At 39.8% G+C, this 18,206-nt stretch overlaps 1 protein-coding gene across 2 annotated transcripts in view; it reads right to left on the reverse strand.

Annotated features, from left to right (window-relative positions):
• nrp2b (neuropilin 2b) overlaps positions 1-18,206 on the reverse strand; it is a 76,238-nt gene that overhangs the window by 41,025 nt on the left and 17,007 nt on the right. For both annotated transcript variants that reach the window (XM_065292865.2, XM_065292867.2), the window contains exons 3-7: positions 15,594-15,775; positions 8,223-8,450; positions 5,873-6,028; positions 4,733-4,902; positions 154-309 (exon numbers count right to left, since the gene is read on the reverse strand). In XM_065292865.2, coding sequence (XP_065148937.1) covers positions 154-309; positions 4,733-4,902; positions 5,873-6,028; positions 8,223-8,450; positions 15,594-15,775 — 892 coding nt within the window. The remainder of the gene's footprint in view (positions 1-153; positions 310-4,732; positions 4,903-5,872; positions 6,029-8,222; positions 8,451-15,593; positions 15,776-18,206) is intronic.

Here is an 18,206-nt window from a genome sequence, read left to right on the forward strand (position 1 = left end):
GTGTGTGACAAAACTTCACACATCTCTGATAAATAACCAGCACAGGAAGGGTGAGAACAAACCAACAGCTTCATCTCTCTCTATTTCTCACTCTTTTTCTGATTATCTCCTCAACCCACACATTCCCAAACGTGCCATTTCCAGTGATCCTACCTTGTGGTTCTTGCCATAGCGGTAGATCATCCAGTCCTCTCCGTTGGTGCTGACCTCCAGCTTAAAGGTGGTGACAAAGTAAGACTTATGTGTCTCTTTGGAGACCGCCCCCTGAGTGGCAATGCCCGTTAAGACCTTCAGGAAATGCAGGTCCACCTAAGAAATAGGAAAGAGACATGTTGGATAAAAATATATTTTCTTTTTTTCAGTCACAAAATGTTTCTGTAGCCTTATTGGTAGAGCGCTGCGTTAGCGGCATAAACATTGTGGGTTCGATTAATAGTGAACTGATAAAAAAAAGTATACCTTAAAGTTGGGGTCTAAGGCTATTTCATGCATTCTCACTTATTAACACAGTTTAAGAGTTGAATTTCTCATGCTAAACATAGGCAAAGTGTCAAAAAAGTAGTTTAACGTGTGACAGAGTATGCACTTCGCCAAGGTTTGTACAAGCTTTGGAAAGTTTTTTTGAACATGAAAGATTAATACGTAACAATCTCGCTTTTTGGGGCGGTTTCCCGGACAGGGCTTAAGTGTAGTCCAAGACTAAAATGCTTGTTTGAGTTGTCTTAACAGAAAACAGCTTGCACTGACATATCTTAAAAAGTAAATCAGTGCCATTGTTTTGTCTCAAGATGCACACCAGTATTGTTTTTGTGAGGTATGTTTGTAAAAACTACTTAAAGGCGGGGTGCATGATCTCTGAAAGCCAATGTTGACATTTGAAATCATCTAAACAAACACGCCCCTACACCAATAGAATCTGGACCTTCTTTTGATAGACCCGCCCAAGGCCGCCTTAATGCACGGGCTTACCTGGGCTGAAGCCCAGGGGCCTCTCAAGTTCAGGGGCCTCCCAAGTTCACGTTCATATTGTTTTGTAACTCGTCAGGTTATCTGTCAATCACTCTAACTGCACGTTACATGGGTGCTGACTGGTCCGTGGTAACTTAACGTGAAATAAAATATCAGACGTAACATATTTTTCTATTCCGCATAATGTGCGCGTTTTCAACTTGGCATTCCTACATGTTAGACTGAGTGTGACAGAGAAACGGGAAATAATCCACCAACAAATGAAAGAGTAATTTCTGAAATTTCATAATAAGCACTGAGGTGCAGGTCTCTCTCCCTTTCGCGTGCGCGCTCGCTCTCTGTGCTCGTGCAGCTGTCTTGAGTCTCTGGCATGCAGAAGTCTCTCCAACTGTGCGCAAGATACTGTGCTGCCAAATAAAGAAAAGAGTACCCGAAGATATTAATGCTGTTCGTTGTTATAAAGTTTAAGTTTACTCGCGTTTATATCAGTGACGCGTGCGCAGCTGTTGCGATGTAGTTTGACGCGATGTTAGCTTACAGTACATCTGTTGGTTTAGAAAGACGACGCAATGGTAAATGTGCAAGTCAGAGCGCGACAAGACCATCTCAAATGATCATCCCCTGATCGCACCATTCATATTTATAATCTCCTTATCTAAAGATCTTATATACAGGTATGTTCCCTTCTGTTCTGTTTTGTAAATATTCATATGTGTTCGTTTTACATGCGTAATATGCATAAATACTAAATACAATGCATAATATATTTTCAATAGCCTACAAAATAAATAACTGATTAAAAAACAAGATTCTGTCTATAAGACTTATCTTTTGTTAACATTAATGCATTTTCACTTTAAAACTAACTTTAACTCCTTATATTTTTAAAACTGTGCTGAGCATTTAGTTAGTTAGTGGCAATTTTCTGCAAATTTGTATATTCCAAAAACTATATAAACATAAAGCTTATAAACATATATACTCTCACACATTTTGGTTTTATTTTCACCACAAGTTGCTGTGTGTGGTTGTTAAATAAAGTGTCTTTTGTTTATGCTGATGTGGGCTCAGTGATATGTTAATAATGATATTATGGTGTTTTCTGGGTCAAAGAGGGAAAACTCACTGTTGGATGTATTGAAAGAAACTAATGCATTTTGTGATGTAGATTACCTAGATATTACACTTTTTTTTAAATAAGACTATAAATTGAGGGTATGGGGGGCCTCCAAAACCTCTCAGCCCCAGGGCCTCACATTAGGTTAAGGCGGCCCTGGACCCGCCCCACAAATATGCAACCCAGGCAACGATGTCTGTTAGTAAACACGCCCCTTACTGCTGATTGGCTACAAGTGTTTTGGTACTCGACCTCACTTCCTAGTCCTGGATTAACCTAAAACTTGTCCGGGAAACTTTCCCTATATCTTTAATAGGCAATTTCAGTGCAGGAAGTACAGTGGAAGTCCATATATGGGCACTTTAATTGGAAAAGTGCCCGCACACACCAACCAAGAGCTGACTCGAAATCACCTCCATCAAAAAAGTTTGTTGTTTGTGAGGGAAATTTCAGCTTGTTTAGCTTCCTAAAGAAAACAGCATTATGACAACAATGCATATAGTTTGTTTATCCAGGGTAGCAGCAAAATTGTGCATGTGTGTTTGTTTAAAGCTGGATTTTTGAATCAGCAAATACCAAATATTAAAATAATGTAAATTCTGGCTGTGACTGCATCACATCACGCAGGAGTTTCCAGACAAACTGCTAACCTTCTAACATTTTTAATTACTTATGCGTAACCCCAAGTAAATAATATCAATACAGTGATGCTTTTATTAGAAAACACCGCTATAAACTGAACAATGAGTAAGTGGTGGGCAAGAGATAGGAGAGGAAGAAATGGGAGGGCGGTGTGACGGGAATAAAACATAAAGCAAGAGAGAAAGAGCTGTGGGAATACGAAGCTTCTCAGAACATGGGCGGCACCGAAGGTGTTATCAGGGGTTTAAGATCAATCACCTCAGCTCTGATCGATACTAACCACCTTCATTCAACTCCCTCCGCACAGATTATCGCCCATCCTTGCTCACTGTACCCTGCCCCCCATGATGATGATGATGATGATGATGATTACGGTATGAGAGCTGCCTCTCTGCTGCCCCGCCTCGACTGCAGCGAGGTCTATAATCAGGCATTCAGCTCGCGTCCTAGAGGAGGGCTGTTACCCATGATCCTCGGCGCTCGCCGCTCAGCGGCATGTCATCCGAACACAAGCGGGAAAACTGCAGCGTTTGTTATCTGTCAGAAAGACAGGTGTGGCTTTCACGCACAGATACAAGCACGCACACACACACACTACCATCTGTAAAGCTGCTTAGGGCCATGGAGAAACACACCTAGACAAAAAATCAATAGAACCCTGGACTGCTGCTAACTATTTATTCCTAGGAAAGGACCCTCATCAATCAACTGGCTGTTACCATCAGAGCGGGCTGTGCATCATCAACCCCTGTGCCGAGAAGGGGGGGGGGATGATGCAGCCTAGCACGTCCCAGCATGAGTAATAAAGATACATGAAGAGAAATATAGAGAAACATAAAGACTGTATCACTGGGAAATGCCACACAAGCAGAATGAGTGTTAAAAATGTCTGGGTTTAACACATATAAACATCTATCATCTAATGCTGATAGGTGCAGAAAAGAGATTTTAATAAATCATTTGATTCAATACAGAACTTGTGCATGCGGTGATGCACCTACAATATAATAAAATGATGAGCTAGTTTCTTTAGAAAGAGGAAAGTGGTTATGTTAAAGCACTCACGTGAATAATTCAGTATTAAAACAGCTTCTTGTGTGAGTTACGGTGTTTATCACTTTAAACAATGGATATAACTTTACACAGATTCTAATCAATAGGCATCATTGATGTGAGGGAGGTTACAGTATGTGTTTTATTTTCTATCTCTGATGTAAAAAATTTAATTGGTTTTTGGAAGACGTTTGTAGTTCTGAAAGTTGCAGTACGTTCTCATCGTAGTGCTCTTAAAGGGATAGTTCACCCAAAATTGAAAATGTATTACAAAATAATTAATATAGGTTTGTAATGACTTTTCATTTTTGAGTGAACTATCCCTTTAAATATCTGCCTTTTATAATTTATACTTAACACCTCTCACATGATAAATGAATATCAATGGTGCAATAATTTACAGTAAATTGCACGTATACAACAAAAACAAGCCCTGTCGCTCTAAATCAACAGACACACAACAGAACAGAGGTATCTTGATAAAGTACAGTCCTCGGGCATGTTGGCATTTACGACAGCTGTTTGTCAAGATAGATGTTTGGACCGTGGACTCTGAGAGTGAGGATGAGATGTTAGGTGTTAACACAACAAAACAACCGTGAGCTTTACCACAGGCTTACAAGTCAGCAGTGTCCTGACACCAATACAACAAAGCACTAAATGTAATATCAGAAGTAATGAGTCCTGGACACAAACAGAATCCACAAACCACTTGAGGATCTAAACTGCTTAAAAAGTGTAAACACCAACTGTACAAAATTCACAACACAGACAATAACTCACAAAGCTTTAAATGTGACTATTATAAAGACTATCCCTTAGGAATAACAACAATAACTGAATCCTGCCTTTATTTATTTTTATGTAGACACACTGAAAATGAGAAAATAAGACTGAGAAAATGAGATAGAAATGAGTGCTTATGAAAGAGAAAGCGAGAGAGAACCTCACCTGTATGTATTCTTTGTTGCTGTCCTCATTGGGCGTCCAGGCGTTGTCATGGTAGTTAAGTCGAGCCTGTTTTGGAGACCAGTGGCCATCATAAAAGCTGGATGAAGCAGAGATCTGGTCTTCACTGATCTGGCCTGACTCCATGCCAAGAGGATTACTGCAGTGAAAGTCTAAGGAAAAGGTTAAGAGAGAATTCTCAATTACAATTCATTTCTCGAATTTGATATAAGAGAGTCACGCAAGTAAATAGCGTGATAGCAGAGCCGGGAAATACTTTTTTTTGAAAATGTGCTTATTTTCCATCTCCCTTAGAATTAAACAATTTATTTTTACCATATTGGAATCCATTTAGCTGATCTTTGGGTCTGGCTGTACCCCTTTTAGCATAGCTTAGCATAATCTATTGAATCTGATTAGACCATTAGCATTGCGCTAAAAAATAACCAAAGAGTTTCAATATTTTTCCTATTTAAAACTTGACTCTTCTGTAGTTACATCGTGTACTAAGACCGACAGAAAATTAAAAGCAGCGCCTGAAAGTAGTCCTCTTGGTTACTTTTAAATAGCAGGGGACTATTTTCGGGCACTGCATAATACTATTGCGCCTCCTACAGCAATGTTACAAGTCCTTGATCATTACACCAGTTTTACACCAGCCATTCCTGCCAAGAAAATCGCAACTTTTAATTTTCCGTCGTTCTTAGTACACCATGTAACTACAGAAGAGTCAAGTTTTACATAGGAACAGTATCGAACTCTCTGGTTATTTTTTTGCGCGAAGCTAAATGGTCTAATCCGATTTAATAGATTATGCTAAGCTATGCTTAAAGTGTTAGCGCCAAAATGGATTCCAAAACGATAAAAATCTAATGTTTAACTCCAGGGGGGCTGGAAAATGAGCATATGTTAAAAAAAGTGGAATGTCCCTTTAAGTTCAGTCAGTTCAATTCAATGCTGTCATGTAACTCATGTCCATTTTTATGTGCCAACTAGAATGATATCGTTCCTTAGTGTAACTACCAATGGGTATCTTGACTACAATTTAACTACTTGAAATGAGCTTTTACAGCTATAGATTTAAAGCTTCACCAATACTGTATGACACCCAAGGGGCAAGAATAAGGAAGTAAGGCCACTTACTGTCATTGACCTCCTTCGCTGTCATGTTGTAGCGGGCGGAGAAGCCATCTTTGGCTACGGCCATGTCGGTATGGAAGGACAGAGACAGGATACCTGTGGACGACCGTATTTCAGAGGGGATTTTGGTACCACAATGGCGTCCAATCAGAGGTCCCACTGGAAAACACATATTATAAAAATATCAAACAGATGGAGACAGAAAACTATATATCAACAACAAAATGCCTGACAATTTTCTCTGTATGACATGATAATATAACACAGCCTGGATACAGTCTGGCTTTAATATATGAAATCCTTCACTGACAAACTTAAGCCCTGATGGATTCAATATGCATGTGTACTGGAGATCAGATGAGATATGGGAAATGGTTTCTCAGTGTTTGGATGTAAACTGGCCCCTCTGAAGATTACAATGGTTATTCTTTATATATGCTTACAGCCTGTACAACATCACCTCTCTGAATCCTAAACGTTTGTCTGTCAACAGATGTATGTGATTTAGTTTGGTCAGGCTGTAATGTTGTAGAGGGGCCACTATCTCACAGTAATGAATCCATCTTCTACTTTCTCTCACACACACAGGGGTCTGGATGGGTGAAATAGCTTTGTATCAATCATGCACATTGATTTTCTTCTCATTTGGAGAGGAAAGGACTTTGATACAGCAAGTGCGTTGAATGGCTTGTTAAAATAACTTATTGTCACTCTTGATAATGTTGATGATAATATGAGGTGGCTATAGCAAACTGCTTTGATCAGGGTATGTATATGTGTACTGCTTTATTCTGGATACTTAGTGGTAAATCTCAAAAATATGTCCAGGAGATGTTCTCTCCAAAAATTAAAAGACAAATAATAAGAAATATAATTCTACAGTTGCATTTTATGCAATTGGCAGACATTTTTATCTTAGTGACTAACAGTGCATTGAAGATTACTCATGGGATTTAGCTTTGCGTCATGTGAATTTTACGCTTCATTTAAATATTTTTAACTTGCGCGGAAGACGCGTTTGACACAAATATAGCACAGGTTCGCTGCAATCGTGTTGCGCAATTCGCGCAATCTGTTCTGCACAAATTTGCGTCTATTTGCGTCTTTGTATCAACTTTGTATGTAATCTACTCGCCCAAATACCTAAATTCGCTTCTGGTGTGTACACACCAAATGCGAAGCATTGCATTCCTTGCTCTAGATTCCTCGTGGGATTCAAGTTCCTGCGATGCAAATTTTCTGCTTGGGATGAATATTTTCAACTTGCACAGAAGACGTGTTTTAGGCTATTATACTGTTGCGCATGTTCATGGCAACCGCGCCGCCGAATTCGCATCATTTGCATGGCCCACACAAATTTGCGTCTTTGCATTGACTTTAGTTCAAATAGTTCAATTCACATCTGGTTGTGTACGCAGCATTGTAGCTTGCCATCGAACATGGGAGATCCTTCCTTTACCCCATTGTAAAATCCAGTAAAAATGGTTTCTATCTGGTCCAAGCCAATAAGAATGGTAACTAATCCAGGCTGGACTCGATGTTTGATTGGCTGGACTACCATCTAGTGGACTTGGTATTGACTGAGTAAACCAAGCTGATCTGGGTGTTTACTTTTGTAAACACCTTTGATGTACTGTTATGCTTCATAGTCTGCAGTTATTGTGCATCTGATTAAAAGCAGAAGAGGCGGAGGACCACCCTTCCATATGCAGTATTAGGGTTGAAGCATTAATAAGACAGCTGGGGGAAAGAGACTACTGCACTACGCCCTACTCCAGACAGGGATTAAATCCTATTGCAGTGTTATTCACGCCTCATTTTCGCTTTGCTGATAAAGGTTACCATGGTTGCTCTTACCCCCATCCTTTTTCTCCTCCACCCATCTGCGTGGAAGAATATGGGTACCATGGCTTTTTGGCCCGCCTGATGGAGATAAGGCAACGAGAAGCCCTGGGCTCCGCTTTTATCTGCCAACGCTCTGCACTAAAATAGCTCCAGCGGCAGCCGCAGTAACAGCACAACAGCGATGAGTTTTAAACCCAACACAGTGGGCAATGGACAGGTTGTGCATGTCACAGGGTAGGTGTAAACAGTTGTATAGACTGGTGGACAAACTAACCAGATGGCTCGGACAGTAATGGTATGTGGATTTAAAATCATTAGGTGAACAAATTATGTATGGCAGACATACAACATACTGATCTCAAAGCAGACAATGAGGTCACAGGGAAATGGGAAATGCAATCCTCTTAAAGTCACGGGTGGTCTGGACTTTGGAATACCGCAGTCCTAATCCGAATCCCAACTATAAATCCACACGGAATTCTTCAGGATTACGAACGTCTAAACTCACCCTGCGGCAGGCCGTCCCACACCTCCAGCCAATCGTACTTGCACTCGCTCTCCGAGCCCTGCAGAGGGTCGTTTTCAAGGTCGAAGGTCAGAAAGGTGAGCGTGACGTCCATGTGAGGTGGAACGATGATGATGAAGGTGCATTCCAGATTGTGGGGATATTTGTCAGGAAAGCCGGGCGACTCTATCACACCCGACGGACTGGTGAAGTTCCTGGAACAGTCAGAGCCTGTGGAGAGACAAATGGAAAAAATGAAAAGTGCGGAAAAAGCACACTGGGGGGGTGCTAACCATGAACTGTCAGTGGTTTAATATAAATAACATGCAGTGTTATTTCATCACATTTGGTGCCTGAATAAACTGGATTGTGGGTGGTTAGTGAATAAAACGCTTATTGGGCTAAAGCTGTTTAGGGAATTCGTTTCACAGTTTTGTGTATGTGCAAGACATGAGGAGACTCGTATGAGAAAGAAATTTGTATTGACCAGAACGTTCAGAAAGTGCACTTATTTTGGAGTGGTGGTAAAAGCACATTACTTTCCTTTACTCCTTACTCGAATCATTCTCGGACGGAGGAGACACACTTGGTTAGATTTCTGAGAAAAAAATATTGATGTTTGCGAAAATAGGAACATTCATCAAAGCGAAGCATCTAAATCTTTACAGAAAAATCCTTCATCTGCAAAGTGCTGAATAAGAGTGATTTCCATTCCCTGGAGCTGCTGTCAATATTCATTTACCATAAGAGTCTGAAACAGCAGTGTTTATGGTTCCTCATACTGAATGTTTGGATATGAAAGTCTAATGAAGTAACATTGACTTGTGGGACTGTTGTTCCAAACTCTAATGAACAAGAAATAAGATATTTTGACAAATAATAGTAAGCACAGTTCACGGTACCCATTGAATTCCTTCGTATGTGTTTTTCCTACTATGGAAGTCAATGGTTACTACCAGCTGTGTGCTTACCATCATTTCTCAAAATATCTTCTTTTGTGTTCATCAGTAAAAAGAAATTCATACAGGTCTAGAACACCATGAGAAAGAACTGGGCGAACTATCCCTTTAAGGTGGTAAAGTAAACCTGTGTAGCATTGTGCTGGATTTCAGCCTGGCTATTTGTATAATAAACGCTCCTGTTTTCTGTATGCTAACACATGCACAGTCATGCTTCACCTTGGCCATAGCAAACATGTCCTACCGATCAAGTCACCAGCAGCCTTCGACACAACACACACCACATTAACATGTAATGCCATCTCTTCAGTCACTGCACTCATACTAATGCACAGACGTGTGCACACTCATTAACACACACACATGGGGTATGCAAATTACATCTCATGATATCCTATCTGTAATCTTATTGGTCCTGTTTTAAAGGACTAATATTTAACAAAAATAAAAGTGCAGAAGACAGGGATGTTGAGGGAAAGCAAAAGGAAGAGAAAGATTGAGAAGATGTTGACAGGGTTTAGGAAAAGGTGGAGTGGGCTCAGTAAGGGGATCAGAGAACAAACGCTCAGTGATCCATGCTTAACTTTTCAATAACGCAAACGCTTTAACTATTTGAGATTCAGCCGAGCAGCTGCGTGGGAATTCGTGCAGACGGGAAGCGACAACTGCGTCTCACGAACACACTCGTCCTCAAATCGCCAATATATATTGAAACATTTATTTACTGTATATATTAATAAAATTTATTGTAAAGATTTTGCGTAAGGGCTGTATAAAAACATGACTGATCTGATCTGAAGTTACCTGGTTGCCTTAAAATTTAATTCAACAGAAATATTAAAAACGTTGTGTAAACATGTTATATATAATTTTTTTTGAATAACTAAAATGTTAAGGCAACCAGGTAACTTACTTTTTTAAGTTGAACCAACTTTTTATTACAGTGTACCTGACAGTCATTGTCTAGCATACTATAAATGTTTTACAATGCTAGTCTTTATTTCTTAATAGGATTATTATTAATGATAACATCATTATTAATAATACTTTAATAAATTTAGATTATGCATTACGAATTATTCCCAATTTATTTGAGAACAAATCAATGAATAAATTAATAGGGCATATACTGTTTATATAATAGTTTAAGGTGACACATCATGGCTAGCATATAGAGTAGTTTGCTAATAAATTATTTAGTTACAAACAGCCAGTAAAACACAAACACACACAATCCATGCGAGCCGCCTCTTCTTCCATAGAAGAAATATCCTTACATAAATAGTCCCGTTGCAAAATGAATAGCGATCTATTTAAAGCGCTCGAGTCACAAACAGAGCAGTGTACTTTCTGAGGCCCTTAATGACAGGTCACTGACCCCGTGAGGGACGGGTTCGAGCCTGTCCCTGAGACTCAGGAGACACACAGACACATGCAAGTGGTCTCATGCACCCAAGCGATTCTAGGATTTCAGCCTGCGGGAACTGAGCTCTTAAGGAGATTGAATGATGTTGTGGTTTAGTGGTAATTTAGTTTTGCTTTGAGTGCCAAAGGTTGCAAGCTCAGTATTAAAACGTATGCATATCAAAACAGAAGTGAATTTGATTGCATTTTGTTTTAGTGATTGTATAAAAAAGGAAGTAACTTGGAAACAATTATTTTTTAGGGAGGCTGACGTAATCACACAAATTTGGGTGCTGACAGCCGAATTAATGAAAAATGTTTAAGGGAGAGCTGAGATGATAGACAAGAAGGCCTGAACCTCCCCTAAATGGGGTGTGGGATCGCCTCTGTTCATGCAACACCTCAATGTGGGCAGCACAGAGGAAATCTGGCCCTGTCTGGCACCCTGGCAGCTGATATACAAAGAGACAGCAGGACCGGTTAATGTTACACTGTCTGCACTAATACAGCACACTACATCTGTTCAAGGCCTTTGTGTGTTTGCTTGTGTATGTGTGCGACTCACATCCTTGGTCAAACAGTCATGCATGTACACCAGCACCTGCTTGTTCACGTCTAACAATTCAATGCTTTTCTCACTCATACAGACGCAAACTATATATATATTTTTTCAGCGATGATATAAATAACTCATCATCATTACACGTGTCTGTATGGCTGAAATGCCTAAACAATTCCTAGCACGTCTTTGCATAACACAATGATGCAGCAGTCTTATCCCTGTCAAAACTGACAGCCCCCAAATAACACCCTAATTACCAGCTCTAAAAGACCCAAAATATAGCAGAAATGCAATTAAAAAAGTTTACATCTCACAAAAAAGAAAGTTTAGGTCTTTACGGTGACTTCTGTGACTTTTATTGTGCAACAAATATCATTTATACTGTAACAAAATACATTAAAGTGGATAGTTATTTATGCGACTTAACAGAGACTTATGTGTAAAATAACAAATGCAATGTTATCTCACTTCTATCTAGGAAAACAATTTAGTTTTTCATTTTTTGTTGGGTTTTGTCATTGCATTTACTTTTGCTCTGACCCCTTATACATTAAAACCGTGCAAACACACAACCAAAAGCACCCAGACTGGGTGTGCTGGTTTACACACATTACTGGGTCAAATTCGCAGTGGAGCCATTCTGCTTTATTATGGCCAGCTATATAGTCTGGCTCTGTCTGTGTGTGTATACAGCCGAGTATATATTTGTGCTTCTGAGACTCTTTGAGTCCCGCGCTGACCCCTTCATACTTAGCTACCTCAGACGGGCAGACAGTTTGCAGGCTCCCCGCTGAGCCTCTACTGTACTGGGTTACAGTGTGTATGCATGAGTGACCCTGACAGCATCAGCGTTTTTGTTCTCTCTTATTATTTCCCGTTTGTAAGCATGGTAAAAACAGGCAGTATACAGACGGAAAGCCATGGCTGGGTCATGCGTTGGGGGCCAGCGGCTGGATTGGCGAACGTGGTTGGGTTCGTCTGTGTCCGGAGGGGAAATGGAAGGGGGGTTGTTTTTAAGCAGCGTTGCTGGGTAGAATACGAATGTTTGTCATGGATGAGTGAACAGAGAGATTATTATTGTGTATGTGGGAGGTGTGCTTGATTGATTATGTCTATGCTTTCATACCATACATGCAAGTAATAATGTAGATGTTAGTCTGTGAAGATTTGTGGCATGACAGCAGTGTGTTCATATGAACGTTGGATGTTTCAATATTTGTGTGAGCATGTACAGTATGATATTTCGTTTAAGTTTACATTAGTAGATTTTCCTTATTGTGTCCTGCAGTAAAAATGTATTAAAGTCATAAGAGTCTAATAAACATAGAAATTTAAATAAAAAAGCAGAAAAGTTAAACACTCAGATGTTTACAGTCATAAGAATTTGGGTGGAAAGTCGTATTTTTCGTTTAAAAAAAAGTTTCCCCCTAAAATAGGCTTATTTTCTTAATATATAAGCAAGACATATCTTGTTTTGGTATGAAATGTGACCTAAATTTTACAATTTTTTTTTGAATTTTTTCAAAAAACATTTAGTGTAGCTGTGATCTGATTGGTGCATGTAGAAAAACATCTCGAGGGCAGTATCATCTATTAGGTTTTAACACGCATTTACTTTCATATTAGCATCGCTATAGCTGCTAAAGCCCAGAGTATTGTCTGTTTTTTTACTTGTCTGCAGTTGTACGTGCATGGTCTTGCAAAGAATAGTTTATTTGACTCGTGCATGTACACAGACATTCGACGCATGGGCATTGGGACAAAATGCAATTCATCCCCTGGGCTACATACTACTTTGATACAACATTTTCCTGCAGACACAATGCATGCAAGGGTTTCAAAAATAAATCTAGCTGTGCGCATACAGCATGCACGCACTGTTCTGTTAACGAAAATTGTGTCATGCGCACTGTACGCGGACCCTCGCATACGTGTAAAAAATGGACCATCCTAAACTGTGGCGACTGAATCACTAGGTTTTAAGCAGCACGGTTATGAAAATTAATGGGTTACTATGAATGAGGATAAGAGGTAACACAATGAGAACAGTCACTGTGTTACTTCTGACCACATGAACACAAATGTCTGTTTTGGGGGTGTTTCCTACTACGCACATTCATTCTGCAAGTCATGGTCAAAGCTCCATATACTGTAGCTACAGATATAACACATAATTTTGTTGTCAAGGGCAGGGGTTGAAATCCCAGAGCTTAGTGGTACAGGTAGTTGTTGGGCGGCTCAAGGGCGACTAGATAGTGATTTCCTGTTTGCAGCAGGAGGTGGGGAATTGATGCAGTGTTTCTTGCCAGCAGGCTGTGCAGCATAAGGCGGACACACCTTCAGGCTGTGTATTTACCCAAGATTCCTATCAGCGCTAGAGAACACTACTCTGACCACGCCAGGACACGTCCACTACTCACACCAATATAAATAAACAACACTCGGGGTCTCTCCGTTTCAAGCTCTGATGTTGTTGTGTAGAATTTTTCTTCTTTTAAATTCTATTTCTTTCATCGTATTTTTTATTTCTTTTTTGAGAAAAAGTCCATGCTAATGTAAATTTATTAATATATAAATATTATTTTAATATAAATATTTATTAATATATTTATTTAAAAATAATAATAATATTTAAAGTTAATGTTTAACGCACTCCAAGGAAGTTCCAAGGAAAATAAATAACCGGCAAATGTATAATTATAAGTTTTGGCAATTTGCGATGCTGTGCTCTTTATCCATGTCGTTCATTCACACGAAAAACGACAGATTTATTATTTTTCAAAATCGAATGAACTCCAAAGATTGGTTAGCAGTCACACAGAACTTTAAAAGTTAAACATTTAATGGCTTAGCATATTTGACACCCTGTATGTCCATCATTGTGTCTAACCATGTGTGTTACCAATGAGCATGTGGGTTATGTGGGTGATGTCTCGAGGTGTCGACTCGCGATTGAACGAATCCTCATACACCACCGAATCACATTGGCGCGCATACTTTCTCAAGTTCATTACAGTCCAAAAATTCCTTTGTCTTTGTGCTTGAACCAGCATGCATCCACACACACACTCCTACACATTTTCACACGCATCCTCTGAGTATAATGAGATCTTGTTAATGCCATGGCAACTGCCAGCTTCCACACGCCGACGGGTCTCATCATTATTGCTTGTTTATGATTAAAAAAACCCGGCGACCTGCCGTCGTGATAGCGTTCATCACCGTCTCAGTTTGTACCTCTGCTCTGTGTTGGCCAGGTTGCTATGGAGCTCTCACACTATCAGATCACACTCAAGGGATTGTGGGGTGGCATGTCATCACTTCCTCCTCGACTCCCCGCATCTTTTCACGCTAAAGTGTTCGCTGATATCTCTTAGTGCCGGTTGTCCACACTAATGAGTGAGCTTGGGTTTTCATCTGCCTGGTAGATCTCATTAAACACTCTCTATTGTGTTTCGGTCTCCCAGAACCACTAAATGTCACTTCCTCTCTGGCCTATACCCTGAAATTCCCCCCCAACTTCATGACAGCTGCTCCAACTCTATATCCTAGTTTACTACTATGGGGAGCTAAGAGAAAAGAGCATCACACATGTTGGGTTAGTAACCCCATCTGCCCGGTCGCTGGCCTCAGGGGACGATATATCAGGGGCCAATTAAAGAGGCATTCCCGGAATACTTTAGGAAGGTTGAAAAAGGAACAAGCGACGGTCTCTGTGCTGTTTATTTTGCCCGCCAGCGGCCGCCTTGATCTGAATTTGTGATGGTGAATTGCAAACAGACTCCGTGAAGGGGACAGAAATTGTATAGTGTTAAAATGCACCAAGAGGTGGTAACAGTTAAGCGGGAGGCGTTTACAAATACAATAAAGACTAAGAGATATAAGATGCATTTCACGAATGCAAGAAATACTTTAGACATAATGATCTATTCCAATTCCACATTTCCCCCCCTGTCAATAAAAACATTTGAAACTCGTCATAAACGGCAATAGTGTCTTCCTGCTGCTGAACTCTCCAATCCGAGCATTTCCCTCCAAAGTGAATCTACACCTTTCAACCAAGTAATAAAAATAGTAGGCTGTCAATGACACCACACACTGACCAATTGGGACCCTTCCCTCCGATTTACAAAAGCCAATCAACACTTCTCAGGCAGGTGAGATTTGACACATTGCAGTCCGAGTAGATAAAAGAAGAGGTGAGGCACATGTTTCCTGTGTGAAGGGGAAAATTTGTAATACGTGTTAAGGGAGACAGCTCCATCAACACAGAAATCATACGTCTCTGATCTTTGCAGGCTCAGTGGACCGCTCTTTGCTTTAAACGTTGTGTGTTAGTACAAGCCCAAGAACAGAGGATTCTTTCTTCAAACACCCTGGAAGATTGGCAAGGCTTTGACACCGTGTTGTTTATGATGAATTACATCCAGCTGGGTAGCACACGCTTACCTGTCTTATAGATTTCATAGCGCAGCGAGAAGCCCGCCCCCTGGTGGGCGTAGTCGGAGACAAATTTGATGTGCAAAACAGGGCCTGAGGAGATGATCGCAGGGGGGGCGATATTGCTGCAGTGTCTCCCCAACAGATCTGCCGTCTCGGAGTTTCCATCCCGGATCTCGATGAAGTCGTACCTATGAGAAGACCAAATGCAGAGATGAGCTACACGTCCGTTATCTTCTGAAAGGAACACGCACCACTTATATTTGCATATAAACAATAAAACGCACACCAAAATTGTGGATATTTTCGATCGAAAATTAAAGACATACTTTGAGTTTTGGCAGTAGCAAGTCTTATTTGAAGGTTTTGGATAGATGGCATAATAAGTCCTTGACATAATGAGTTTTGTCTTGAATTGTTTTTAAGTCTCTGGATATGAACTGCCTTGTTAGGGAACATTAATGCACAATGGGATTGTGATTAAAAAGAGTTTGATCTCAATTAACTACGGAAATGATGTCAATTATACACACCTAACACGTTCTGGCTGGCTGAACAAAAATAGATTCTTTCCATTAAAGACCTTTCAAACTTGACCCTAATGACAAGTAATTAAAACTGCAAAACGCTTTTATTCAAAGAGGCACAGACAATAAGAAATACAAAGACAGGTGTATTATCTGCTCTCTTTGATAGCATAACACACGAATAAGAGTTTCTTTTTAAAATACAATAACAAAGAATAAAACCTGAGTCCGGCTGGCAGCCACTGAGATGTAAAAAGTGCTGCTACTTAGCACAGTGTTGTCGTGTTAATAAGGCTTAGTTTTATGAAGCTGTACTTGTAGAATCGTGCTTGACACCAAAGCGTGACGCCACAAGGCACGCTGTGCCTCATTTAACCTCTTTTTCGAAAAGCCTATGGGCTCTTAGAGCATCTGTAGCCGAGGATCATGGTCTTAAACACTCCTGCAACTTGCGAGACAAACGCTCAGACAAAGAAATCAATGAGCCTCGAGTAGGAGAGACGATGTTCCCTTTGCTCTGACATATTCATTGAGCGTGATGTATTCCCGCAGAGAAAAAGGTTTCTTTCCTACTTAATGGAGTTTCAGTTGTAATTTGTTTAAGTATCATCTTGTTTATTTCTAACATTTGCTAGGAGAAAAAACTATTGGCATACAATAAAAGTATAGAGTTATACAATGAATGTGGATAGCATAGATATTTCAGTCATCAATCATAAAATCTCTTATTATTTGATTTTCCATTTTAATTGATAGTTTAAATCCACCCCAAATTAAAATTTTAGCAAATATGGGCCACCATTGGCTTACATAGTTTGAAAAAATATACTAGTCAACATTTGAGGTGGATCAAAAAGTTCATCAAAGTTGTATTAAGACAAGAACAGGTATTGTTCAAGACTTTCAAAAAAGGTTTTAATCAACTTTAAATGTTGACTAGTGTAATTCAATTGAAGTCAATGGTGCCCCAGATATTCATTTGTGTTGAGCAAAACAAAGAAATTTATACTGTACATATTTGGAACAACTTGAGGGTGTGTGAATGATGGCAATATTTTCATTTTGGGTGAACTGTACCAAATTTAAGCAGAGTTTGGGGCAATGTTGTATAAAAGTGTAAACTCTGCACTAAAAAACTCAACGCAATAAATTTTTTATACTGGCCCGGTCGGGCCAGTGGTTCAGGTTTTCACTTGCCCTGCCAAAATGTTCACTGGCCCCAATAAATAAATGTCAGTGTCTGTCACATATTTAAAAATAATAATTCAAAAGTCAAATATAATTGTGTACATATACAACAGACGTGTTCCAACGAAAAAAGGCTCCTAACTTTTCTGCTTTACCTGTAAACTGACAGCAAACTGTTCAAAATATTGCATCGTTTCTTTCATCGTGATTCACCCAAGTAAATGTCTGCTTCCAAGATGTTAAATTATATCTATTGCCCGATCGGGCAAGTGACAATACTTTTTACTGGACAGAACGTCTCTCACACTTGCCCCAGGCCACCGGGCAGTCCTTTATGTTGAGCCCTGAAGTGTTCAATTCAGTAGGCTATGTGTATATGAAAGATGCATGTATGTATAAACATCCTGATTCATTGGTTTTGTGAAAAAGAGCTGGACTGTTTATTTTAAGAAGAATAGTGATGTATATCTCGGGTGCCAAAAGAGCCAAGCACTCTCCAATCAAACATTTATACAACACTCCTCTGTGCTATCACCTGATCTCACACTGTCTGTCATTCACTTTCCTCAACATGACAGTAAACTCTGTGATAATGGATGAAAACATGACAGACAGTGAGAGAGACATCATTTTACATACTGTAGACAATGGCAACTGCTTTCAACTACTTATAACACAGGGTTGCTTCACTATCGTCTAGGACATCTCATCCATTGTTTTAATACTAGAGGAGATTTTCCATATTTCAACGTCAGTCCTGATCCTGGTACAGGCCTGCAGACATCAATAGATTAAAAAAAACATTGCATTTGGCTGATGAGGACCACCTAAAATGTCCTCGCAAATGTTTTTAAGTTGTTTACAATGTGCATAAAGCAAAAACACACACACAAGCATCTGTTCTGCT

The sequence above is a fragment of the Paramisgurnus dabryanus genome, chromosome 15 (genome assembly GCF_030506205.2).
Source record: "Paramisgurnus dabryanus chromosome 15, PD_genome_1.1, whole genome shotgun sequence".
NCBI classification, from domain to species: Eukaryota; Metazoa; Chordata; class Actinopteri; order Cypriniformes; family Cobitidae; genus Paramisgurnus; species Paramisgurnus dabryanus.